This window comes from Lytechinus variegatus, chromosome 2, assembly GCF_018143015.1.
Source record: "Lytechinus variegatus isolate NC3 chromosome 2, Lvar_3.0, whole genome shotgun sequence".
Classification (NCBI taxonomy): domain Eukaryota; kingdom Metazoa; phylum Echinodermata; class Echinoidea; order Temnopleuroida; family Toxopneustidae; genus Lytechinus; species Lytechinus variegatus.
The window spans coordinates 2,855,517-2,883,196 of record NC_054741.1 but is presented as its reverse complement, the minus strand read 5'-3'; the positions used below and the strand labels follow the sequence as shown (position 1 = coordinate 2,883,196).

The window sequence follows — 27,680 nt, the reverse complement described above, 5'->3', positions numbered from 1 at the left end:
AGAATAGTTTTTTTTTTCTCATAGTTATTTCATGTTCGAGTATAATATAATTTACAAGGGCCTTTCATTACAAGCTGTGCAATTTGTACTAAGCGCATAGAGCAATTTCCATTGATTATGCGCTATATAACAACCAATTTATTATTCTATAGGGGCCCCAAACCTGTCATTTTCGTGTATTCATTACGTAATCCTTTTGTTTGACTGTGTATTCTTGTAGATTCAGTTCAATTAGAATACTAATGATTCCATCCGATTATATTATTTCCCATTTTTACCACAGAACCTCTGCAATAAAGCAATATGCCTAACCCTTTACAGCGAGATTACAGTGTTCCTCATGTTCATTCTAGATCTTCAGCATGTTTTTTCTTCCTGTGGGATGACGAAGAGAAGCTTTTGCAGAAAGACGGTTGACTTTCCTGAACATGAATAAATAGAGAGGGAAAAACAAAATAGGTCAAAATTAATGTTCTGCACTTCGTAGAAGCTAAAGAATATAAGTTACAACACTCTACGGCGATAAGAAAAAACATTGTTTTATAATCGGGTGCTGCATGGGTGCTTTCATTAGTTCGTAAGTGATTAGTAGAGAGTTTTCGCAACACTACGTAGACGCTTTCTGGAACGTAGAAAAAAATATTTTTAAAAGCCCGTCATGACAAAGAGGTCTTCGTCGAAAATTGGTGAATCAAATATGTCGTTCGTCCAGAGTCAAGGATGAAACTGTTTTTATTCAGCAATCTTCGACAAAAAATCTTAGATATTAATTGCTATGTTCGCGAACCCTCCTTACATCGCGGAGGGAAAACCAATTAGTAACTGTTAAAAGGACGATAAAAGACCACTATAGACTCTCGGAGCTTGCTTTTATTGTCATCCTGAAAATAGTCGAAGTCCAATAGTAAATCATAAAGCTGTTTAGCTTACTTGAGCTGTGAATCATCCAATCAGGTTTGTTCTGCCAACGAACCCCTAACAGGTAGATGGGAATACCAGCAATGGTAATGGCCAAGCCAACACCACAATCGAAAGGTGCCGAGTAGAGGGACATAACAACCACAAAGAGAGCGCAAAACGAGAAGAGAACTGGTACGAGGACAGGTATCTACAAATTCAATTTTAAAATTAAAAAAATCAAATAATGACGATTTCACAACGAGAACATAGTTAAATTCCAATTGATAGCACATGTGTTTAAGCATAACGAGTAATCTAATTGATGAAGACGAAGTAGCATACACACCAAAGTGAAATTTCGACTAGGTGGTGATTTAAATTAAGAATATGACTCTAATTTGAGTCACAAGTGACAACATAAAAGAAATATAATATTGGAGAGGTACTTTGATATTCCCAGATCTACAAATTCCAATGTTCATTTACATAAAATATCTTAATCTTTTTTTCCGCTTGCAAATTTGTCTTGACTTTATTGGCAAAAACTAATGCCTTCCATTCCATTTCCAGAACGCCCAAGATCAAGAAAGAGGGGTAGTTGGTTTGTTATTAAAAAATATATTAAGCCCCACAAAAAGGTTTTCATTTGCAAATGAATAAAACTGAAAGTGATTTCCAACAAAAGAAAATGCCAAGCAAAAAATTAGGGTTTTCTAATTTTTTTTAATGGTTGATTTGGGTAAAATCTCTATAACGATAGCATACCAACCTAATATACAGGGGTCCTTCATCACCATCAGCGACCCCCATCTCCCCGGTCATGATGAGAATATCACAAATGGTATCATCTTTATTCCCATTTATGTCCTCTTAGTGTCCCTTTATATAAATGCCATTTTTTTAATCATAATCTTGAACATCACCAAAGTCATTATCATCAACATCAATATCATCAACATCATCAACAGCAACAGCATCATCATCACCACCTTCATCACCACCATCATCATCATCACCACCATCGTCATCATCATCATCGTCATCATCATCACCATCGTCATCATCATCATCACCATCGTCATCATCACCATCGTCATCATCATCATCGTCATCATCATCGTCATCATCATTATCATCATCTCCATCGTCATCATCACCATCGTCATCATCGTCATCATTATCATCATCACCATCGTCATCATCATCATCAACGTAATCACCACCACCACCATCATCATCATCAATATGATCACCACCATCGTCAACGTCATTCATCACCATAATCTATCATCCTGACCACCATCTTCACTACCACCACCACCAGCACATCACCGGCTACTAACAAAGATAAGGTACCGTGAAGGATCGATGGTGATCTGGGTGCTTCCATCTGTGATACGGTATGATGGCCACTGATAGAGCAATGAAAGCCCATCGGGAGAAACTCAAGAAGTTGAGAAGGGCGTAGACGTTGTCACTGGTCAGCATCAGGAGACATATTGGAAGCTGTGTTGATTTAATAATAATAATAATACCAACATGCTTATATAGCGCATATCACTGCCAAATGCGTCCCTATGCGCTTAATTGGATATTATTACCTTGGCTTTAGCCTCGCAGCCTTTTCCAGCGCGATGGCATTTCAAGGAATAACTTCCTGCCAGGTACCCATTTACCTCACCTGGGTAGAGTGCAGCACAATGTGGATGAATTTCTTGCCGAATGAAATTACGCCATGGCTGGCATTCGAACCCACGACCCTCTGTTTCAAAGTCCGAAGACTAATCCACTGGGTCACAACGCTCCACAATTAGAATCAATTAATGTCATTGATTAGTAAAAAGAAACTGACATGTCTAGTGAAAATATCAACGTGATAAATAACTAGCAACAGGACGCGTAATCATGCACGATTTTTTTATCAATTGTTTTTTTATGTCTGTTTATTTTATTTAAATGCTTTGGGTTGTTGTTTTTTCCGTTTAATTCTTCAGGGAAAACAAAGTTAATTCAAAGAGAAAGATAGGCCTACCTAAAAATCGAATTAATTGTCAAAATCCAATTTATGCCATATTTTATTCGTTCTTTATATCGAATTTGTAATGCATTCGTCTAGACTGTATATATTTAAGGAAGGACTGAGACGGTTAAACATGATGATGTTAAATGTAATTCATGTTACCATGACAGCAGCCGCCGGAAGCGGGGAGTAACGCTTGATGTGTATCATGGCCGCGATCTTAGGCAGATGTCCCTCGCGAGATGCCACGAACAACATTCTGCAAAGGGTAAGAAAGGACCTATGATATTATCAAGTGATTACGTAATCATATCATATGTTCTGATAAATTACGATCATTGAAAAGATGAGGGACTGTGGGCTGCAGGACCTGTTATCGTCATAATAACAATTCATCTAACAGAGGTGATTATTTTTTTAATTACTTTTTTCATTTCCGTTTCCATATAACTTCTGTCTATAACAAGCGACGAAACAGTCAATTAGCAGTGATCACTTTATTCTATCTGTTCCAGATATCCATAAAGAATTAGCATCTATCATATCGCAATCTACCTTTTATCAAATATATCAGCATAGTAGGTAACAGTCAGCGGAATTGACCTTTATTTCTTGTAGCTTATATATCTACCCCTGCGTTTTCTTGGTCGTTTATCATTTGGATTACACTTTCTGTATTTTTTCCTTCTGGTTATAATTCGACAAAAATTGTCCCTTTGTCATGCCTTATGTTATTAATTTCGTTTGCCACGCACATGAAATCCATCAGCCATATACACAAACTCATTATACATACAGGCAACAACCTTCATTTCATGTTTAAAATTTATGTTACGATAAAAGAGCAACGTAGACGAAACGTCTTGCATAACCCAACGATCTTCTCATTTAAAGATAAATTCCAGTTCTGGTAACGATCTCAAAATGACTTTTTACAGAATCTAATATAATGACCACCCAAGTGTCTGTTTGTATGAATAAAAAATATGTGCCAAAGGATTCTGGAAGAAATTGTGTAATTGCCGAGATATAAGCAAAATAAGCGCGGATTCGGTCACTTCCGTCGGGTCTTTATTCCAGCAATAATAATACACTGTCCCACGTGTGCCTAGCTGTGTTGGCGATCTTCAATATGATCGTATTCATCTTAGACTTTATGATTTCACAAAGTTCAGTTTATGTAACTGTCAGGGTGACAAGACGTCCCGTATAATAATGATAATATGCAACATTTATATAGCGCTTAATACAATTGTTTCTAAGCGCTGCATTATTACCCCTGCTTTAGCACGGCTATACCCTGATCGGGCGCATCAAGCATTCAAGGAATTTCTTCCTACCGGGTACCTGTTTACTACACCTGGGTTGAGAGTGGCAAATGTAGATAAACGCCTTGCCAAAGGACGCTAGTGCTGCGATGGGATTTGAAGCCCGGACCTTGTGGTTCACAGTCCGGAGACTTATCTACTGAGCCACAACACCTAAACCTCTGAGCTACAACACCTCTCTACGTCCCGTATTTCCCGGGATCGTCCCGTAATTTGCTCCTTTGTCCCAGCGTCCCGACAAACCCTCCCCGGGACGCCAATTTGTCCCGTATTTCACAATATTTAACAAACTATAGTTAATACATTTACAAGTGAAGAATTTTCGTCAAATAACCAACAGATGACGAAGAAGTGACAACAATAAAATCGATAACTGTAAACTTTTGCAAGTTCTGCGGTGATTTTCTTGCTAACCCAATACATTGCAAACGAACTGGCTTCCTGCCTGTGTGTGGCAGGCTACTAGCGAGTAGAATTGGAGCAGATTCTCAATGGTGCAAACAATCTCCACCAAAATAATCACAAAATTGGGAATTTTTTATTATCATATTATGGATTCTCGGATTACTGATTTTGAGATGTAATCGGAGGAAAAAGTTATTGAGTTTTCATAACTAGATCTAGTTGTTTTAGCTGCGAAATTGTAATGGGATGGAAGATGTGCCTGCGTATGATGCCGCGGCAATATTTCATCTAATTTTCAAGTTTAATAATAATAATCCGCTTTTATATAGCGCTTAATCCATCGGAACGACGTTTCTAAGCGCTTTACATATATATTATTACCCCGTTTAACGATGTTTTCGCTTTGAAATTTTATTCAAATCTTTTTTTTAAGAATATATAAAAAAAACACCAAATATCATTGATTTTTGTAAGATGATTGCATTTTTCGTCTGCTTGGAACTTTTCTATCCTTCTTTTACCATCCTTTTTGTTCCATCTATCTTTCTTTCCTGATCCCTTCTTTCTCTCTCTTTGTTCATTTTTTTTCTTTCCTTCTTTTTAAATTTTCTTTTTTTCCTTCATTCTTTCTTTCCTTAATCTTTTCTTTGCTTCCTTCTCCCTTCCTCTCCTTTTGCTTTTCGTTCTTTCTCCCCTTCCATCATTTTTTTATTCTCTCCACCCTTCATTCTTTCCTCCTTCCTTTCATTCTTTATTTTGTCCCTTCCAATTTGTTACCTTCATTATCCTTTTTTCCCTTAATTCCTTCCTTCCCCCTTCCTGTTTTTCTTCTTTCTTTGCTTTTTTCTTTCTTTCAAAGAATGAAGGAAACATTTTTCTTCCCTTCATTCTTTCTTTCCTCCTCATTTTTTTCTTTTCTCTCTTTTATTTTTTCACACATTCATGCATCTTCTCTTCCTTTTTTAACCTTTATTCATTTAAAAAAAAATGACGGAAACCTTTTTTTTGTCCTTCTTTCATTCTAACTTTCTTTTAATTTTGTCCCTTTTTCCTTCACTTTCCTTTTCATTATTTTTTCTTTCTTTTCTCTCGTCTTTTCTTTATTTCCTTCATTCTTTCGTTCACCCTCCCTTACAATTTTTACATTCAGTGTGCTTTGTCGATTGTCCCGTATTTCATTTTGTGAAATCTGGTCACCCTGGTAGCTGTACCAGATCTAGATCCACGATGATATAGTCATAATTAACCTTGATTTTATAGACTTTCTCACGAAATTAGTGTTTTACTGCAACTACTATCATTTAGCTTAAGGCGGGTGAATCAACCTGTTGAATACTGAATTCGGGAATACGCAAACTTAAGGCTTTTAGCAGGGACCTCTTAATTCATCCCAGCGTGCCAAGTGGACGGGTTAATTATTTAATTCCATGACATTTGCTCCGGCGACAATTGCTCCGCTCTAAATTCCACACACTGATCTAAATGATCAACTTCAACCCTTGGTTTAACACTATACCCATCCCTAAAGCTAACCCTAAACCTAACAGAAGACCCCATTGCAACCATAACCCTAAGACGAAATTAAGCTCGGAGCAAATGTCGTGTCACCAATTATTTGGCTAGGATATCTCGTTATCCCTACGTCCAACTTGACCCCCTATCTCAACTTCTCAAGACACAAAACCGAATATTTATATATATATATATACTACGATGCATTTTCTCCTCTGAAGAAACATGACCAACCCACCTGGAAGAAGAAAATAGCCCGCCATTGATCGATCCGATACAGGAGATGGACACCCCAATCGGTACAAGCCACCAGAACGAACCAAGGACACGTTGAGCAAAGTCCTATTAAAAAGAAATCACACAGACTAAAGACAATTACGACGCTCACAGCTTAGGTTTATAGTTATTTTTTACTACTAATTCTACTACTACTACTACTACTATACTACGACTACTTCCGCTACTACTACTACTTCTACTACTACATCTACTTTACTCCTAATTTTCCTAGTATTTCTACTACTACTTTAAGTACCACTACTACTATTTCTACGACGGCGACGACGACTACAGCTACGACTTCTACTTTTCTACTAATACTGAAACTTCTACAATACTACTACTTCTACAATACTACTACGCATTTGTCGTTTTTGAGAGCCTATAAAACCCCTTTAGGCGGTTTTCCACTAGGGCGCGGACAAGACCAGGAAGGGTTGCGGAAGCTACTTTTGTCATTTCGGCATGCTGTCCGCAACCAAATTCCGTAAAAGATTATGCAAATGATCTTGTCCTAGGACACAACCAGGACTGTCCGCGTATTGTCGTAGGTCACTCCTGGGACTGTCCTAGGACAAGATTATCTAAATAAATTTGTCGGCGTTCGGTGCGGACAGCATGCAGATCGTATTAGGACAGAACCGGAGACATTTAGGACAACGTCACGAGTGGTAAATTCAAGGACTAGGACAATCGGACAACTTGCGAATACTCCATGAAAATTATCATCCATATATTTTTATTTTTATGAATTTAGGGGTGTTATTTTGGTTTTCTTCGACTACAAAGACTATATAGGATTTTCTTTTATTTCAAATCAAATTGCATACATTGGTGGACATCCCAGGGGGACAGGGGCGACGCATCCCCTCACTTTTTGGAAGGGGGCATTTGATATCAAATGCCCCCCTCCCCAATATTTGGAACGAGAAAAAAAATTAAAAAATGGAAAGAGAGGGAAAAGAACCAGAAGGGAAAAGAGAAGAGAAAACGAAGAGGAAAAACAAGAGGAGAAAGACGAGTGAATTATATAAGATGGGGGGAGGGGATTTCATGTCACTATGTTAAATTTTCGCTCACGCTTTGTGCCCGCATTGCCTAATCTATGAGATGTATAACTTGCTCAATAGACTTATATTGAGCTTAAAAGATCAAGTTTTGAAGTAAATATACAAAACATTTCTCGGAAATTAAGTTTTCAATTTGTTTGATTTACAAATAGATTTTATAGTTTTCTATAAGATGACTATATTTTATGGTCTAAATATTAACATTTTCCGCTCGCGCTGCGCGCTGGCATTATTTGATTTGTCAAAAAACTATTCTCTTCGTGTATTCCATATTTTTTTTTTAAATATCCCTTTTTAGGATGGTCTGATTGTGAATAGTATCAGCTAAAGCTGCTCGCTTGCATTTTGATTGGGGAGTTATGTATACCTGTATCAATTGTAACAAATTATTTTAAATTCCTCTTTTATGACAGTTTATTAAAATTTTCGGCTCACAGTTTGCGCTCGCATTATTTTTGTTAAAAATATATCAACCCATGTATCCTATTCATGGTTACAAAATGTCCAGTTATCTAACCTTAATATCAATTTCGAGCCCTCATTTGATTATTAAGTCATGTAACAATATTTTCATGATTTCCTAATAATCATTGTCCGTTTTTCTTTTTCAGAATGGAATATCGACAAGTTTCATAAATCGCTTAGGAAGATAGTCATCATAGTCATTTGAAGACAAAAAATGACTTTAAAATGTCCCGGTTGCTACTCAAAATGTATGCAATGATAAAAACATAAACTTGAGCTTCGCACTCGCATCATTTATTAAGCGAGATCAATATCCAATTCGTAACTGCGCTTAAATTCTTTTTTTTTTTTAGATCTGAAAATCAAATATATTTAGCTCGATCATCGCGCTCTTATTATTGATATTATAATAAAGAAAGTAATTGGAAGTTCCTGATTCTAGGTCCGGATCTAAACACACGCACGCATGTTTATTTAGATACGAATCTTGTGCCAGTTTCAGATCAGATTACCAAATATTATAATTAATGTAGGAATATTATCCATCTATCCAATTATCCATCCTTTTTCTGATTTACAAAACGTGATATGTCGAATTTCGTTTCGGCTCGCGCTTCGCGCTCACATCAAGTGTATAGTCATACTCCTTTCCTGTTCATGCTTTTAAAAGGTGCTTAGAATGCCCAGTATTTAGGTAGGAATGTAAAAAATGTTCAGCTCGCGCTTCGCGCTCGCATTATTTGATTGAAATGTGGAGGATAAAGGAAAGTGTGTTAGCGATGTAATGTAGTATTCACTTTTTGGAAGCAGATTTTGTGTATTTTTATACATAACAATATTATCTCGGATCTTGATTTTTTTCAACTAAGGTAACTTTAAAAAGACTGCATATGTTCATAGCAAAGTCGGGGCTCTCTTCATAACATTACTTTCTAAAATTTTTTTTACAATTTAATACATAATCATATATTACAACAGAGGAAGAAAACAGGAAGTTAGGATGCAAATTGCATTCGACAGGCACATGCGGATCAAGGGGTGAGGTGGTCTTGCTCCCCCTTTAAAAAAAATACAAACAGAAGAAAAATAAGTGAAATGGAAAGGGAAACTTAAAAAAATGATATGGTGGAAAAGAAAAAGGGGGTGCCGTGCTGATGCGGCCCTATTCTCCCATCTGCTGGCTTACCCCTCCCAGTATTAAATAGATATACAAACAGCACAAAAGAAATAGGAATAAACGAAGGAGATGAATGAAATAAGGTGAAATAGAATCGAGGAAAAAATCGCGATAATGAACAGAAAATAATTGGTCGAGATTATGAAAGTGTAAGATTAGAAATATCAGTTTTAATTTATAGACGAAAATGTGAATCCAGTCTCTAATCGCCTTTGCCTCCTCTTGTACCAATTGAAATAGACTAAATAAGAAAATGTAAATGGGCAATTCCAGGAGGCCGAATGCGAACGCTACGCCCTATTGACTGCGTAAAAATAGGAAAAATGGAGTAACCAAAAAAGAGGGGGGAAAAGGGAAGAAGAGTGAAGAAATTGACAGACCTGCAGACGGGGAGAATATCTGCGTTTCAGCTAGTTCAATTTGTAGAAAATAATGGTCCATTTCACGCTTCATACTTTCAATAGTTTATTAATGTTAATCATAAGAAGATTGTGCACGCTGTTCATTTTTTACGAAAAATACTTAGGTCTTTTCTTTTTCGTCCTTGATGTTTGAAAGAAGTGAGTTTGCGCTTCGCGCTCATATTTTATGTTTATGAGAAACATGCTCTGTGCACGACTTTTTTTCAGGAAGGCCTATTTTTTGTAAAGAGTCGTGGTGTAGTGGTTCTGACTCCCGCCTTGTAAACGGAGAGTCGTGTGTTCGATTCTCACCGCGGTCTAAACCGTCCTTTGGCAAGACGTATTGCATATACCTTGTCACTCTCCACCCAGGTGCTAAATGGGTACCCGGCGGTTGGAAGCGAAAGTTATTGTATGCTTGAATTTGACAGCGCAATTTTTAGATCGGGATAAATGCAAGGAATGCTTCCCAGGGTGTGGAAATTGTGCACTTTTCATGCGGGATTGAAATGAATCCTGGGGTAAATCGTTTTGCCCCTGCTGTAAATCGTTTTGAGCCGTTCTGATAAAAGCGATATTTATAAACTTGCTACCATTTATTATTATTTCTTATTAATGGCACCTCATTCATGATCAAACAAAGTGCTTAAAATGTAATAGGAATATACACTTGAATTTCAGTTTGGAATCTACACCTGTATTATTAATTTTGTTATGATATTTGTCATATTTGTAAAGTCAAGCGCTGCCTATAAGGTCCCTTTTTTCAGTCGAGTACATTAAAATAATCTAGTTCATAATCAAACGTTGCATGAAACATCTTTTTATGTTCAGTACAGAATAAAATAATCTGCTCACATCATTGCCAGTTTAACTATTGCAAGAAATATTTTAAAAGTCCACTTTTCATATCAGTAGAAAATGCTTGAAATATTCCTTCTTCAAGTCTGTAACCCCCCCCCCCCCCCCTCAAAAAAAAAATCAACTCGTGCTTTGCGCTCGCGTAATTATGTTTAAAACACTGCTTGAAAAACTAGGTTCTCAGGTTTGTTTAGTATATACTAATTAGGCCCCTTGACCCCGTATTTCTTTACTTTTTGTAATTTTCTTGTCTTGTATTATCCCGTTGCCCCATCTAGTGCTTTTGCAAATGGTTTTTGCTACTTGTGTACTCGTTCCATACATATTAGCATTGGATCCACACATTCCTGAATCACTCCGCTTGCCTTCCTATTCCAGTCCGAACGTTCCTGAAACAGTCCGCTTGCCTTCTTATTCCTGTCCGCACGTTCCTGAAACTGTCCGCTTGCCTTCCTATTCCAATCCGCATGTTCCTGATAAAATCCGCATGGCTTCTTCTCTCCTTCTTGAAGCTGACCTGATTGCGGATGGTTTCCGGAAGACGCGGAAGGGTTTAGGAAGGGCAGGACATCATCAGGACATCGTCAGGACAGGGTCCCGAAGGTGTCAGGAATTCATTATCCGCGTCCAAATTTTGGTCTCGACCAAAATTTGGATGCCGACAAATTTTTATTTCCCGAACACCAGGAAGGGTTTAGGACAGCGTGCGGACACTCCTAGGAATGTCCGGACAGGTTGCGGAAGGGTCGCGGATTGTAATTATTACATTCCGCGCCTTGTCCTGACGCTGTCCTGGCCCTAGTGGAAAAGGGGTTTTTTCCACTAGGGCCAGGACAGCGTCAGGACAAGGCGCGGAATGTAATAATTACAATCCGCGACCCTTCCGCAACCTGTCCTGACATTCCTGAGAGTGTCCGCACGCTGTCTTAAACCCTTCCTGGTGTTCGGAAAATCAAAATTTGTCCGCATCCAAATTTTGGTCGAGACCAAAATTTGGACGCGGATATTGAATTCCTGACACCTTCGGGACCCTGTCCTGACGATGTCCTGATGATGTCCTGCCCTTCCTAAACCCTTCCGCGTCTTCCGGAAACCATCCGCAATCAGGTCAGCTTCAAGAAGGAAAGAAGAAGCCATGCGGAATGTTTCAGGAACATGCGGACTGGAATAAGAAGGCAAGCGGACAGTTTCAGGAACGTGCGGACAGGAATAAGAAGGCAAGCGGACTGTTTCAGGAACGTTCGGACTGGAATAGGAAGGCAAGCGGAGTGATTCAGGAATGTGTGGATCCAATGCTAATATGTATGGAACGAGTACACAAGTAGCAAAAGCCATTTATGGTCAGTGCACTAGATGGGGCAACGGGATAACACAAGACAAGAAAATTACAAAAACTAAAGAAGTACGGGGTCAAGTGGCCTAATTAGTATATCACTAAACAAACCTGAGAACCTAATATTTCAAGCAGTGTTTAAAACATATAACGCGAGCGCGAATCACGAGTTGATTTTTTGGGGGAAAGGGTTACAGACTTGAAGGAGGAATATTTCAAGCATTTTCTACTGATCTGAAAAGCGGACTTTTAAAATATTTCTTGCAATAGTTAAGCTGGCAATGATGCGAGCAGATTTTTTTGTTCTGTACTGAACATAAAAAGATGTTTCATCCAACGTTTGATTATGAACTAGATAATTTTAATGTACTCGACTGAAAAAAGGAACGTATAGGCAGCTCTTGACTTTACAAATAGGGCAAATATCATAACAAAATTAACAATACAGGTGTATATTTCAAACTAAAATTCAAGTTCAGATTCCTATTACATTTTAAGCACTTTGTTTGATCATGAATGAGGTGTCATTAATAAGAAATAATAATAAATGAGAGCAAGTTTATAAATATCGCTTTTCTCAGAACGGCTCAAAACGATTTACAGCAGGGGCAAACGATTTACCTCAGGATTCATTTCAATTCCGCATGAAAAGTGAACGATTTCCACACCCTGGGAAGCATTCCTTGCATTCATCCCAGCCTCAATAACTTTCGCTTCCAACCGGGTACTCATTTAGCACCTGGGTGGAGAGTGGCAAGGTATGCAATACGTCTTGCCAAAGGACGGTTTAGACCGCGGTGAGAATCGAACACACGACTCTCCGTTTATAAGGCGGGAGTCAGAACCACTACACCACGACTCTACAAAAAATAGGCCTTCCTGAAAAAAGTCGTGCACAGAGCATGTTTCTCATAAACATAGAATATGAGCGCGAAGCCCGAACTTACTTCTTTCAAACATCAAGGACGAAAAAGAAAAGACGAAAAGACCGAAGTATTTTTCGTAAAAAAATGAACAGCGTGCACAATCTTCTTAGGATTAAACTATTGAAAGTATGGAGCGCGAAATGGACCATTAATTTTTACAAATTGACCTAGCTGAAACGCTGATATTCTCCCCGTCTTGCAGGTGTGTCAATTTTTTCACTCTTCTTCCCTTTTCCCCCTCTTCTTTGGTTACTCCGTTTTTCCTATTTTTACAAAGTCAATAAGGCGTAGCGATCGCATTCGGCCTCCTGGAATCGCCCATTTATATTTTCTTTCTTAGTCTATTTCAATTGGTACAAGAGGAGGCAACGGCGATTAGACACTGGATTCACATTTTCGTCCAAAAATTAAAACTGATATTTCTAATCTTACACATTCATAATCTCGACCAATTATTTTCTGTTCATTATCGCGATTTTGTTTCATCCTTGATTCTATTTCACCTTATTTCATTAATCTCCTTTGTTTATTCCTATTTCTTTTGTGCTGTTTGTATATCTCTTTAATACTGGGAGGGGTAAGCCAGCAGCAGGGAGAGGAGGGCCGTATCACACACGGCACCCCTTTTTTCTTTTCTACCATATCATTTTTAAGTTTCCCTTCCCATTTCACTTATTTTTCTTCTGTTTGTACTTTTTAAAGGGGGAGCAAGACCACCTCACCCCTTGATCCGCATGTGCCTTTCGAATGCAATTTGCATCCTAACTTCCTGTTTTCTTCCTCTTTTGTAATATATTTTTGTAGAAAAATTATAAGAAAATAATGTTATAAAGAGAGCCCCGACTTTGCTATGAACATATGCAGTCTTTTTAAATTTACCTTAGTTGAAAAAAATCAAGATCCGAGATAATTTATTGTTATGTATAAAAATGCACAAAATCTGCATTCAAAAAGTGAATACTACATTACACCGCTAACACACTTTCCTTTATCCTACATATTTCAACTACCAAATAATGCGAGCGCGAAGCGCGAGCTGAACATTTTTTTTTTTACATTCCGACCTAAATACTGAGCATTCTAAGCACCTTTTAAAAGCATGAACAGGAAAGGGGTATGACTATACACTTGATGTGAGTGCGAAGCGCGAGCCGAAACGAAATTTGACATCTCACGTTTTGTAAATCGGGAAAAGGATGGATAATAGGATAGATGGATAATATTCCTACATTGATAATAATATTTGGTAATCTGATCTGAAACTGGCACAAGATTCGTATTTAAATGAACATGCGTGCGTGTGTTTAGATCCAGACCTAGAATCTGGACATTCTAATTACATTCTTTATTATAATATCAATAATAAGAGCGCGGTGAGCGAGTTAAAGATATTTGATTTTCCGATCTAAAAAAAAAGAATTTAAGCGCAGTTACGAATTGGATATGGATCGCGCTTAATAAATGATGCGAGTGCGAAGCTCAAGTTTATATTTTTATCATTACATATATTTTGAGATGCGACCGGGACATTTTAAGGACATTTTTTGTCTTTGACTAGGAGGACTATCTTCCTAAGCGAGAGATGAGACTTGTCCATATTCCATTCCGAAAAACGGAAAATGATTATTAGGAAATCATGAAAATATTATTATATTACTTATTAATCAAATAAGCCCAATGAGGGCGTGAAATTGATATTAAGGTCAGATAACTGGACATTTTGTAATCATGAATAGGATGCATGGTTTGATATATTTTTAACAAAAAACAATGCGAGTGCAAATTGCGAGCCGAAAATTTTGTTAAATTGTCATGAAAGAGAAATTTAAAATAATTTGTTACAATTGATACAGGTATACACAACTGCCAAATCAAAATGCAAGCGAGCAGCTTTAGCTGATATTATTCACAATCAGACCATCCTAAAAAGGGATATTTTTCAAAAAATTATGGAATACACGAAGAGAATAGTTATTTGACAAATAAAATCTAATTGTAAATCAAACAAATTGAAAACTTAATGTCCGAGAAATGGTTTGTATATTTACTTCAAAACTTGATATTTTAAGCTCAATATTAGTCTATTGAGCAAGTTATGTATCTCATAGATTAGGCAATGCGAGCACAAAGCGTGAGCGAAAATTTAAACATAGTGACATGAAATCCCCCCCTCATCTTATTTAATTCACTCGTCTTTCTCCTTTTGTTTTTCCTATTTTCTCTCCTCTTTTCCTTTCTGGTTCTTTTCCATTTCTTTTTTTGCTCGTTCCAAATATTTGGAAGGGGGGCATTTGATATCAAATGCCTACCCCTTTCCAAAAAGTGAGGGGACGCGTCGCCCGTGACCCCTGGGATGTCCACCAAAGTATGCAATTTGATTTGATATAAAAGAAAAACCTATATGGGTCTTTGTAGTCGAAGAAAGCCCAAATAACACCCCTAAATTCATTAAGAAAATATATGAACGATAATTTTCATGGAGTATTGGCAAGTTGTCCGATTGTCCTAGTCCTTGAATTTACCACTCGTGACGTTGTCCTAAATGTCTCCGGTTCTGTCCTTATACGATCTGCATGCTGTCCGCACCGAACGCCGACAAATTTATTTAGATAATCTTGTCCTAGGACAGTCCCAGGAATGTCCTACGACAATACGCAGACAGTCCTGGTTGTGTCCTAAGACAAGATCATTTGCATAATCTTTTACGGAATTTGGTTGCGGACAGCATGCCGAAATGACAAAAGTAGCTTCCGCAACCCTTCCTGGTCTTGTCCGCGCCCTAGTGGAAAACCGCCTTAACCAATTCAGAGTGGGGTTTTTGTCATGCACTTTGTCGCGCACTATCTTTCTTTAATTTGCATATAAAATAGAAAGCCATGACAACCAAACTCATTTCTTTTTAAGAAAACATTGGTGATATCAATTATTTTTGACCATATACGTATAATGATCCATTCGTTTTTTTAATTGAAATTAACTATGATTTCCACATCTCCATATTTCCATATCTGTTTTCCCATAGCTACCATCAATTACGATTCATTTTGAATCTTTAGCAATTAGGGCCCTATCTAAATCTTCTTTAGATATGAATATGTTGTCATTACCGTGAACTATCTGAACCTACGACGTGTGTCGACAGAATCAAAATTACGACAGTCCCAACATTGAAAATGCTATGTGAAGCAACAGAATAGCCACTTCTAACATCCACAGAACCACTTCTGCCATTCCTACCACCATCATCATCCAACGGTTGTCATCATCCAACGGTTGTCATCATCATAACCATTACCACATGGTACAACACCGGTGACAATCAGCTTAAACTGAAAACCACCAATATCATTAATATTCCACAAACGTCCCGCTGCCTATTTTTCCCCTAGGACGCTTTCTTCCCAGCATCAGAATTCCATACAACTTTAGCATCTCGTCTGCGTGGTGCAATTGGAAGATGGGATAATCATTTTGCCTACAATGGCAGGGTTGCCGGGTCGATCAAAAATTTGCCATTTTTTTTTAATTCAGGCGGGACTTTGAACAAGTACAAATCCATAAAAATGTTGCCCGATCCATAGTTTTCAAAATGGGTTATCGTTGGTTCGGAAAAGGGATGAAAATGAAAATCGTAGAAATTGCCATTCCCGTCTCGGCCCTTACCACTGCGACTGCATTTGATGAGAGAATCTCTGAAGGTGTGAGGACAGCGAAGTAAGCCACGTTGGTAAGGATATAGACCGTTGATACAATTAACATAGAGATGACCATCCCTATAGGAAGGATCCTTCGAATAAAAAAAATATATATAACGGTTTTAAAGTGTTAAAGACTTTCCAAAAAACACAAATTGGTATTGATATACCATTGTCATGATTGTAAGAAGGAAAAGTTAGGAAAATATTAATCGCACTATATTTCATAGCTATTGGTTTAAAACCGCTCTCGTTCATTCTCGGTAATACCTTTTTCCCCTTTTCTCTCCCCCCCCCCCCTCCCCTTCTCTCACCTTTCACGCAGTCCTGCTTTTGCTTATAAGGTTTATGATTTGCAACAAGATCTAATGTTCTTTTGACATAAAATATCTCGGGTGATGCAATTCCAATAAAACACTGTTTCCGTCCGAATCATTTTTATGTTATAATCCGGAAAAAAGTATAAGGATGGTTCGGCGAATAGATCGAAAAGGTGTCCTATTATCCTGTATGTGCTGGGGATAAGGGTTGTACTCGGACGTGTATGGTCGATCACTGTTCTTCAACCTACCATCATATTAGCTCACGTCGTAAATCGAAAAGTCCATGTCGGAAAACGTCTAGTCCGTATATCTGCATTTTGTGAGATTGGGTGAAGATTATGCATTAGGGTCATTACAATCAAGCAAGAATATTATTCGTCATCCTGAAAAACTTACCGAGCAGGGTTCTTTATTTCCTCTGTAATCTGGGGGAGATATTGCCTAAATGGGAAAAGGATAAGTCATATTTTATCAGAATATCTTACTGTCATTTCCACCCCCCCCCCGAAAAAATGGAAATCATAAAACTGATCAATAAAACTTCCGTTCAAGTACAATGATAACAACTTATTGTGGCGGTTCACATTGTGACTAAGATTATGAGCATACACTCTACCCACAACTTGAACAATCAGTCAAAAGTTTTATTTTTTCATGCTTTTTTATATCCATGTAGGGCCTATATTTGGTAACATATTCCATAGGGATAGGGCCATGGGCGGAAATCTCTCCCCAAAAGTAAGGGGACCAGGGGCGGATCCAGGATTATCCCAGGGAAAATTAGAAAAGGTTATCACCCAAAATGTAACGTCATTTCGTCCAAAATATATTTGACAAGGAAAAATAAAGTATCATCCAAAATGTAAGGTCATTTCGTCCAAAATGAATTCTACAAGCAAAAAAAAGAAGAAAAAGGTTATCATATCCATTTTGAGTCATGTATTTTTTTTTCCATCATAAAAGACCACAAATAGTAGGGGGAACATTTGCTATTGTGCCCCCCTTCCAAATGGTAGGAGGTATAGGGGGCGTGTCCCCCTGGGATTTCCGCTCATGGAAAGGGCCTATAAAACTTGCTTCATTTCGATCGGAAGAGTCTTAGAAAAACATTTAAACGTTCACACAGCCTATGCTTCAGAATAGCATAAAGGTGAGATAAACAAATAAAATAAGAGATTCTCATGATGAATTTCTTTGCCCATCTATACGTTGGATGGTTAGCAATCTATGATGTACATGACGAATGGGTTTTGATTGTTAAAAAAAAATGTTTAAAATAATTATGTGTCTACATGTATATATCTAGAGGTACAGATGAGGAAAACTCGTGTAGGCCAGAATAAAAGGGGTTTCAAGATTAGGATCTGATCCAAGATTTGTCACAGGATACCCTTAAAAGACAAAAGAACAGGTTCTCACAACTCACTGAAAACATTTCGCACAAGAAAATGGCAATCAACGAGAAAGGGGGCTAGGATAGGATACAAAGCCCGCTGCCCCTACACCTTCACCTCCTGGATCCACGCCTATTCAAAATGCGTGTGTGTTTTTTCCAAACTTCATCTATACATTCTTTTGCATTCCTTGTTTTCCATTATGAATGAATATTCTATCCTAATAGAAGCACTCCGATTCTCTGACAGTACGACACACCGATAGACGATGGAGATCTTAACTAGAACGTTTATTAAAGGTCATGTTTGGAGCACACGATTTTCAGATAGCGATGTTTTACATTGTGCATCCCCTCCTTGGAAGTAATTTGGTTTTTGTTAATCATTCAGAATCGTTTATCGATTTTGCTTTTATTTGCCAGTCCCCTCATTTATACAATCTAGTAATACAATTAAAGGTTATAACGATTTTTCACTAAATGAAATGGCCTATCAAGAAGATCGTTTCATGCGCATCTTGGTTATTAGACTTACGAGAAACCAATCAGAGTTGCTCTTTCAAATTAGCGATAAATCGCTAACCGTTGTGTTAAGCCCGGCTTAGACTATGCGATTCGTTGCGATCCGGTTTTCGAAGAAATCATAAGAACATTTGACATGATCATTCCAACCAATAAAATCTTAGCGATCCGAGGTCAGAATAGTTGTAGGATTACTGAAATCGAAATTAAATGAAGTTCGAGCCTCAATGTTGGAATGAAAGCAAATTCAATTCCAAATCGTAATGACGTCATCATCGGCTGCGACTTGAAGCCGACAACAGGGCTTGCCGGAAAGCAAACTTTTGATTTCATTATTCCTAACATTATGCCAAACTTCATAAAGTAATTTTCTTTTTTGGAACATTCATATTAATGCAAAATGTGATTTATCACAAAATAATGTCGTATCCGATCGCATATAGTGTGAGGCTTGTTGTATCCACTTACCAGCCAGCATATGCGAAGAGAGATGAATAGATGGCAAGAGGTAGCTTGGTAAAATCGGCATCTTCAGAACTTGAAAACGCGTTCGAAAAGTTTTCCGTGTGACCTGTTCCCCATGATATCATTAACACAGTATAAAATTACTATAACATAGAATTTTAAAACTTGAAGTCATTTGCTTATAATGTTTCAAATTTATCCACTTGTATCAAATTCATTCTAAAATGGGCGTCGAATAAGCTTACAATAAAAATGATGATAATAATTATAATAAGTATAATAATAATAATAACAATTGTGAGTGCTTCGAAACTCCCTCCATCTCTCCTAAACCATTCTTCTCTTGACCTCTTCAAGCTTATATTACTGTAAAACCTAACTTGTCTTATGCCATCAACAGTGCCTTGTATCCTCTGGAAAAAGCACTATATAAATCCAATTATTATCAGTAGTAGTAGTAGTTATATAGCACCTAATGCACTTTATCAGAAGTCTCTAGGTGCTTTCCAATATTAATCTAGCATAATCATCCTGTCTTAAGAAGAGCAACTACTTATCAACCCCATAATAGGCTTCTCAGATTCCAATTATTGATAAATGAACAATTCTGATACTTTAGAAAGAAAAATAATATTTTTCGATACAAACCCTGGGGGCACTTAACTTATTCGAAATCAAAATAAGAAAATAAATTATTGTACATACAATATATTGTATATTGAATGAATGAAATTAAGAATTAAAAAAATGCACGTGGTAGGGTAGAAGAGCTACCAAACGGAGCAAGGCTACATGTTTTAATGGTCAAGATGAGATACACTTATATCAGAATGCAGTGGCGTAACTACGGGGGGGCATGGGGGGGCACGTGCCCCCCCCCCCATCGGCTGGCCAAAAAAAAAAAAAAAAAACGGGGAAAAAGAGAAAAAGAGGAAGAAAGTGAAAGAAACATAGTGGGAAGGAAGAAATTATTGTTAATTATGTTATATTATATTATAATTATGTTATGTCATATTACATAAAAATAAAAAGTATATACATATAACTTTATCAAACATAATTTTCTCAGGGCCTATGTCTTCATTGTTCCTGATACTCGCATTGTCTGTTTAACGAGATATATAATCCTGTTGTACTAAAACCTCCCGTTTTCACGTCACACCAAATTATATCTCCTCGCACTTTTATGTTTTATGTAGTGACATATCATTTTAAGGTCTTAATATAAAACATTTCCCGTCCGTGCTTACGTTCGCATGTGGATTAGTGAGCTAATATGTCTGCTCTTCATGATTTCCTAAAATTAGTCCTTAAAATGTCATTTTTTTTTTAAATCTGAATATCAAAGATTTCAGCTTGCGCTCGCATCATTTGGTTAGTGGTCTACGTGAATTCTTACAAACAAGCCTTAGAATGCCCCTCTTCAGGTGTGAATTTCCAAAATTTCCAGCTCGCGCTCGCAATATTTGAATAGTGAGATGCGTATGATAATCATGACTACAATGACTACGAAAAAGTATGTCTTTAAGTGTAATTCTAATAAAATGAGCATGCGCTTGGCACTCGCATTAGATAACTATGGTGAGATATGTGTACTCTTAATGGATTCTTTTAAAAGTAGTCCTTGAAATATCCATGTTTGCATGGGGTCAATATATACAAAAATTTCAGCTCGCACTTCGCGCTCGCTTCATTTGGTTAATGAAATACGTAGGGTCGTCTTGAATTCCTACAAAAAAGCCTTAAAATGTCCCTCTTCAGGTCTGAATTTCCTAAATTTTTAGCTCGCGCTTCGCGCTCGCAATATTTGATTAGTAAGATGCGCATTTTAATCATGATTACAATGACAATTGCATTATGTGTTTGGATGCATATAATTCTAACAAAATCAGCAAGCGCTTGGCACTCGCATTAGAATACTATGGTGAGATATGTATACTCTTAATAGATTCCTAAAATATAGTCCTTAGAATGTCTGATTGGGATCAATATATACAAAAATTTCAGCTCGCGCTTCGCGCTCGCATTGTTTGTTTAGCGAAACAGGTACATATCATGATTACAAAAATTTGCTTGTAATTTCCCCTTTTAAGTCTGAATATAAAAAAAAATCAGCTCGCGCTTCGCACTCGCATTATGTGATCAGTGACATACATATACCTGTTTTATGACACTGTCCTTAGAATATCTCTATTAGGTCAGCATAATTAGCAACTGAGCGCGCTTCGCGCGCTCACTTAGTGACTCAAAATTTTTTCTGGTGCCCCCCCAATGCCGTGACCCACGGTACGCCACTGGCAGAATGGACCAAAGAGACAAACGATCGTGAAAAGGATTATGTGGAGTGTTATAGAAACTAAAGACGGACAGTCGACCTTAAATCAGAAATTAACTTTGCAAATGTGATAAGCCGTTGGAATAATCCAAGTCTTTTAAATCGAAACTAGTTTATAGACTGGGGTTATAATATCTGACTCCGTTTGTTATTGTGAACTACCTTAATCGGAGGTGAACCTCCCACTCAAATAAATGCATTTCTAAGTTATGGACTTAGAAAGCTCATTTCAATAATCATGCAACTCTTGTCGAAAATTTAAGGTAATTGCTAGAGATTGAATAAACACTGCATGAGAGTACCTTCAATGGTGAAACTTTCCATCGTTCAAAGACGTGCAGAATTGCCATAACCAGCTGTTTTTAATAGGAAAATATACGTTCTAGCCTCTTTTCTCCTCTCTTTCTCTCTGTCTCTTTTATTATTTTTTATTAAGTTCTAGCCTTTCTTTTCCTACGCCGTACCGGGTTATTGCACTCACAATTACCGCTTTTATACCAAGGTACGGTCGCATAGACCGAACCTATACCCACCAATCAGATGCACTGTTGATTTTACCAAAAAAGAGAAGATTTTGCAGAAGGCAAAAACAGAATCATTCTGTAAATTCATAAAACAGTAATTTTCTGCAATTTAACAGAACAGGTCTGTTTACAAAGGGGAAAGAGTGTTAAAGGCCTGGGCAAAGTTTATCTGTTTAAAAAGTTATTAAGTTCTTACGTTTGGCAAGTATTGGCATAAAAATGTTATAGATCGTACCAGTAAGGACGGGTCCTCAACATTATTATTGAGTCTGCAACTATATGTACGCAACAGCCTTTAATAGACGCACTAGGAAATAACCACGAGGTCATAGATAAAGATAAAATGAATACAATTTTATTTTGGACTAAAAAAACTCATTTCAATAATCATGTCATTTCTTTCACAAACTTACCATTCTTAAAAATAAGCACTGTCTTGGAGTGCCTTTAGTGGTGCATCTTTTCACCTTCAAAAATGTGCAGAATTACCACACCAGCTGTTTTTAATAGGAAAATATACGTTCTAGCCTCTTTTCTCCTCTCTTTCTCTCTGTCTCTTTTATTATTTTTTGTTATTGTTTTGTTTTCAAAACACCAAGCGATCGATCTTGCAACACTCTCACATCAGTATGCGATCACATGAACCTGATGTGGTCGATTCATTTGCATCAGATCGTACGACCAGTCGCGTAGGTTTAATTCAATCGTACGAGTGACAGCATATACTCACGTCGTCTTTTACGAATATACAATTGGTCGTGCAATTATTAAGTTTGGTGAGAATCCATTCACAATCACTCGGGCAACATGTGAACGCAAGCCAACTCGCATGAGCATTATGCATGCTTTGCGAGAATTATTGTACGAAATCATTTGCATTTTTTAAAAGTTAGCTTTGTGGCCTTTATACGATCTAATGAGATAGACAGCGATTGGTACAGCCTGTCGCGTCTCACTGTTCTTGCGAATTCTGGATTTCGTATAGAGATTCGTATTTCGGGCGTATAGCCCTGTCCCGACGTAGTTTTCTAGTTGGTGTAAAATTCAATATGGATAGAAATTCGGAAGATATCTTATAGACCCAGACGTAGGCTTTTTTGGTCGGAGGAAGGGTCGAAAGACGATGCTATAGATTCTTACATTATTCTTACGAACGCCCTTAAATTCGCAAGAAAACTTCTAATACAGTGGCCCTATAGAATTCGTACGTTTTCCGTATGAAGAATGAATACTTTCGTCACAGTAATACGACCATCTTACGATTTTTTGTTGCCTCAAGATGGTCGTCCGTGCAACTCACAACACTCAAATCATTCTTAAGAAGATTTCAAGGATTTGTGTGTATTTTGTCAGGTTGTGCAAAAAAAAGGCGCTGCTGTGTCCTGTCGAAGTTTCTGGAACTGATCAAAATTTAATACTGAACTTCGCGTGCATAGCTTTCTACCACCCAAAACGCGATGGGACGAAGGACGAATGATGTAGCTACATCCGACGAATCCCTTACAAACCCTAAGAGTCGTTCGTAAGAGCGCCGTACGAAGTTAAGGTACGATAGCTTTACGTAGAGGGAGTTTCGTTCAACGTTTAACGAAATAACGAAATGGACCACTAGACCACTGACCAAGATGGGAACATATGAACAACGATATTCGAATGCTGGTTTCGCACGGTCTTCGTCGCAGCTCCTAAATCAATGATTTTTGGGACGGAGACTTAACTTCAGTTTGCTATTTTCAGTATCACCTATAGTTGTTTAATGTTCCCTTGCCTCCCCTCCGCCAAGGCAAAGGACGATTCCTTGTAAATTATTCCAGTTGCTTTTGTTAATACCGGATTGATTGAAAAAAAATGAAACACACCTTGGAAAATGATTACAAGACCAGAGATAATGATGAGGAACAAGGCTGTATACTTAGTAACACTGAAGACAACCTGAACACGTCTACTCCATGTAACACTAGCACAGTTCACGTAGAAGACAACACCTGTCAAAGATAAACCCAAAACAAAATGAATGCATGCATCAGGAAACAAGGGTGGGATCGAGGTGTTTATTGAATATATTATTGAAAATCTATTACTTATCAGGGAGCGGAGAGGTGGCGGAGTAATCTTATACAGATAATACAAATTCAAGTACTCAATCAAAGTCCCTGGCTTGTAAATTTTCATGATGCAGGTCGCTCATAGCAATGGCTTCTAAAATATTGAAGACTTACTTACTCAACACACATGCTGCAAGGAGCCTCTCGACGATGATGGGTGGATCCTTGCATCCGTAAAAGAATGGCGCCAGCATGTACTTAGCGGACGTGATTGAGAGCACAGTCCAAGCTCCGGTCCTGACGGCAAGCATCGATGTCCAGAGCCGAAGGAATCCGAGCAAAGGCGTGAATCCCTCGTTGAGGAAAGTAAAGTCACCGCCGGACTTGATGAAAGTGGTTCCAAGCTCCGCGTAGCTGAGTGCCCCCATGACAGAGAGAATGCCACAGATCACCCAGATTAACAAAGACATGCCAACGCTCTGACCAGAGTACTGCAAAACACCTTTCGGAGATATGAAAATTCCAGACCCTACGATGGTCCCAGCCGTCAAGGCCACGCAGTCGATCAGGGACACCTCCTTGCGAAGGACCACCTTTTCTTCAGGAAAGCCTTCAGTTTGGCCTCGCTCCTTTTCCGAATTTCGATCCTTTCTTGCCATTTCAACACCTTTAAACGCGAAATAGGGAAAAGGGGAATTTGATTTTAAAAAATTATCACATTAAAGGGGATCTCACTGAGCTTGAAACTCGTTCGCGACTAGTTTGCGACCGTATTTGGCTATTCCAGAGACGTCTCAGAGACCTTTCCTTGAAAATATATAGAATCTCCAAGGAGTAACAAGAAAATCTAACGTGCTCATGTTTTAAAGACTTTTCATGCTTTTGGAGACCTTTTCCATTGTTCGCGGTATCTCAACGACGTCTCCAAGACATCTCAATCAGTTGCTTTATGACATCCCCTACTCTGAAACTGAAACGTCTCCGCTATATCTCTGCGAAGTTAAAGACGTCGCGGAAACGTGTAGGAGCCAAGAAAGATCGATGAGACCTACTTTAAAGACATATTTCAATAACAGTGACGGATCGGACGCCTCAGACTACAGTTGCGGAGGTGTTTCATACATAACAGTTTATTCGGTCAAACCAAGCAGTCCTCTCTGCTATTTCAGAGACGTCTCCAGACATGGTGAAAAGCATTTTACCCACAGTTGCGGCAAAGAGGCTGCAAAGGTTCCAAGTAGGGCTAACGGCGTCTCGGAAAAATCTCTGAGAATAGTTCGCAACTAGTTCGCGACTACAAATTTTGCTAGTTGCAGAGACGTCTCCGCGACATCTCTGAGACGTCTCATGAAAATTACAGAGTCTCCTAGGAGTCGCATGAAGATTAAACATGTTTAATATTTTTGGAGACTGTTTCTAGTCTTCGCGAAGTCTCCGCGACGTCTCCGAGAAGTCTCCATCAGTTGCTGCGACGTCTCGGAGACTAATGATATCCGCGACTGCTGAGACGTCGCCGCGATGTCTCAGAGACATCGCGAAGACCTGCTGGAGACCAAAAAAAATATAATACATTGCGGAGACGTCTCCGCACCACTTCTTCACACTGTTTGACCCACTTCAGAAACCACGTGACTAAACGCGTGCTGATATCCCTCCTCCTGCTCCAAGTCAGGTGTATGATCTTTCAAACGTAGACCTAAAGGCCCTATCTCACCAACGGAGACGTCGCCGCCAGTCTCCAACTCATCAGTCGCTGCAGTCGCGGAGACGTCTCGGAGACAAAAATGGCTTGCGCTCTCACCAAGGAGACGTCTCGATGGAACGTTTGAAAGATCATACACCTGACTTGGAGCAGGAGGAGGGATATCACAACGCGTTCAGTCACGTGGTTTCTGAAGTGGGTCAAACAGTGTGAAGAAGTGTCGCGGAGACGTCTCCGCAATGTATTATAATTTTTTTGGGTCTCCAGCAGGTCTTCGCGATGTCTCTGAGACGTCTCTGAGACATCGCGGCGACGTCTCAGCAGTCGCGGATATCATTAGTCTCCGAGACGTCGCAGCAACTGATGGAGACTTCTCGGAGACGTCACGGAGACTAGAAACAGTCTCCAAAAATATTAAACATGTTTAATCTTCTTGCGACTCCTCGGAGACTCTGTAATTTTCATGAGACGTCTCTGCAACTAGCAAAATTTGTAGTCACGAACTAGTTTCAAGCCCAGTGAGATACCCCCTTAAGTGTATATAGGCAGGAGGCAGTCTCGGATACGTCTCAGCGACGTCTCAGCAACCTTTCGGAGACCCTGGCAAACTACCAGCCAAGTCACCGCGACTGCCCGGAAACATCTCGGAGACGTCGTCGAGACTGTCTGAAACGTCTCGGAGACTCGCTTGCAATTAAGAAATGTCTGAAGGACGTCACAGCGACTACTTGGAGACTTTCCCGCAACATCGCCGCGACTGTCGGGCTAGTGCTTGTCACCTGCTCTGGAGACGTCTCTGAGACAACGCAGAGACGTCTCCTTGGTGAGAGCGCAAGCCATTTTTGTCTCCGAGACGTCTCCGCGACTGCAGCGACTGATAAATTGGAGACTGTCGCGGCGACGTCTCCGTTGGTGAGATAGGGCGTTGACCCGAAGCACTTCTGTATTTGGAGACGTCGCAGAGACAGTTTAGATAGGGCCTGAACGCTTGTGGTGCGGGCCATTTAGCGGATTAAAAACTTATGAGTTAACGAAATAAGTATTGAATAAAATTCGCTGAGCATCTTGAAAATGTAAATGCTGAAAATGTCCTCAAAATTTGATTCTAAAGTAACGAAGTTGTTGAATTTTAAAGTTAAGCAGTATTTTGTGAAAACAGTTTTTGCTCGTCATCATAAATATTCATCAGGAGGGCTGATGATAATTTCATCTCTCCCGCATTCTTTTTCCTTATGATATTACACGAAATCAGATTTATTTCATATTTTATACGTGTATGATGATGTCTCATCAACATTGATATAATTTGCAGTGGTGAACACCTAATTTATACATCATTTGTTCATCAAATATTTTTAATTCTTGGAGGAAAAACTATGAATAAACACTATTTCATATAATAAAATACAAAAGAAGAAGTGGGGGAAAATGACATCATTTTCTCAATGAATATTCGTGAAGACATGCATTGAACTTACCGTTTCACTGAAAAATGCAAATGTTTAAAATGTCATAACTTATGTATGATAAATTATGTTCAACTCATAATATTTTCTGTCTAAAGTACCCCTTCAATTCATAGCACAGTAGTAAATATGTAAATCAATTGCAGGAGACATGGATCTTCGAAATAATTAATGATGATGGATATTTCTGCTTACCTAAGTTCTAATAATGATTGCTTCGGCGTAAGCTTGATATATCAAACCACTGTGAATTCGATGCTCTTCCTATTCTGGGCAAACAGTTGAGTAAAAAAGGAGTATCGGAGATACCAACTACATAGCAACGACTTGTGAATTCATGTGAGTAGGGTGTGCGATTGACCGTGAGGTCAAACATTCCCGAAACATTCTACTCATGTCGAGGGTTAGATCTTTTACTGCAAGCATCATGAGCCTGGCAGGTATCTAGTTTAGATATCACTCTGATATGTATATCCTCGATGCAAGGCATCCTATAACATGTACTTGCCAAATTGACATCAACGCCCCTTGCA

At 38.5% G+C, this 27,680-nt stretch overlaps 1 protein-coding gene across 1 annotated transcript; it reads right to left on the bottom strand.

Annotated features, from left to right (window-relative positions):
* Positions 1-87: 87 nt before the first annotated feature.
* Positions 88-27,443, bottom strand: LOC121407065 (cystine/glutamate transporter-like). The gene is made up of 11 exons (XM_041597984.1): positions 27,343-27,443; positions 24,158-24,646; positions 23,794-23,919; positions 19,079-19,181; positions 17,092-17,136; positions 16,341-16,464; positions 6,404-6,507; positions 3,083-3,179; positions 2,257-2,406; positions 931-1,108; positions 88-422 (listed from the first exon to the last, which is right to left on the bottom strand). Exons 2-11 carry the CDS (start codon positions 24,636-24,638, stop codon positions 358-360), a joined length of 1,473 nt encoding a protein of 490 aa, XP_041453918.1. The 5' UTR covers positions 24,639-24,646; positions 27,343-27,443; the 3' UTR covers positions 88-357.
* Positions 27,444-27,680: the final 237 nt, after the last annotated feature.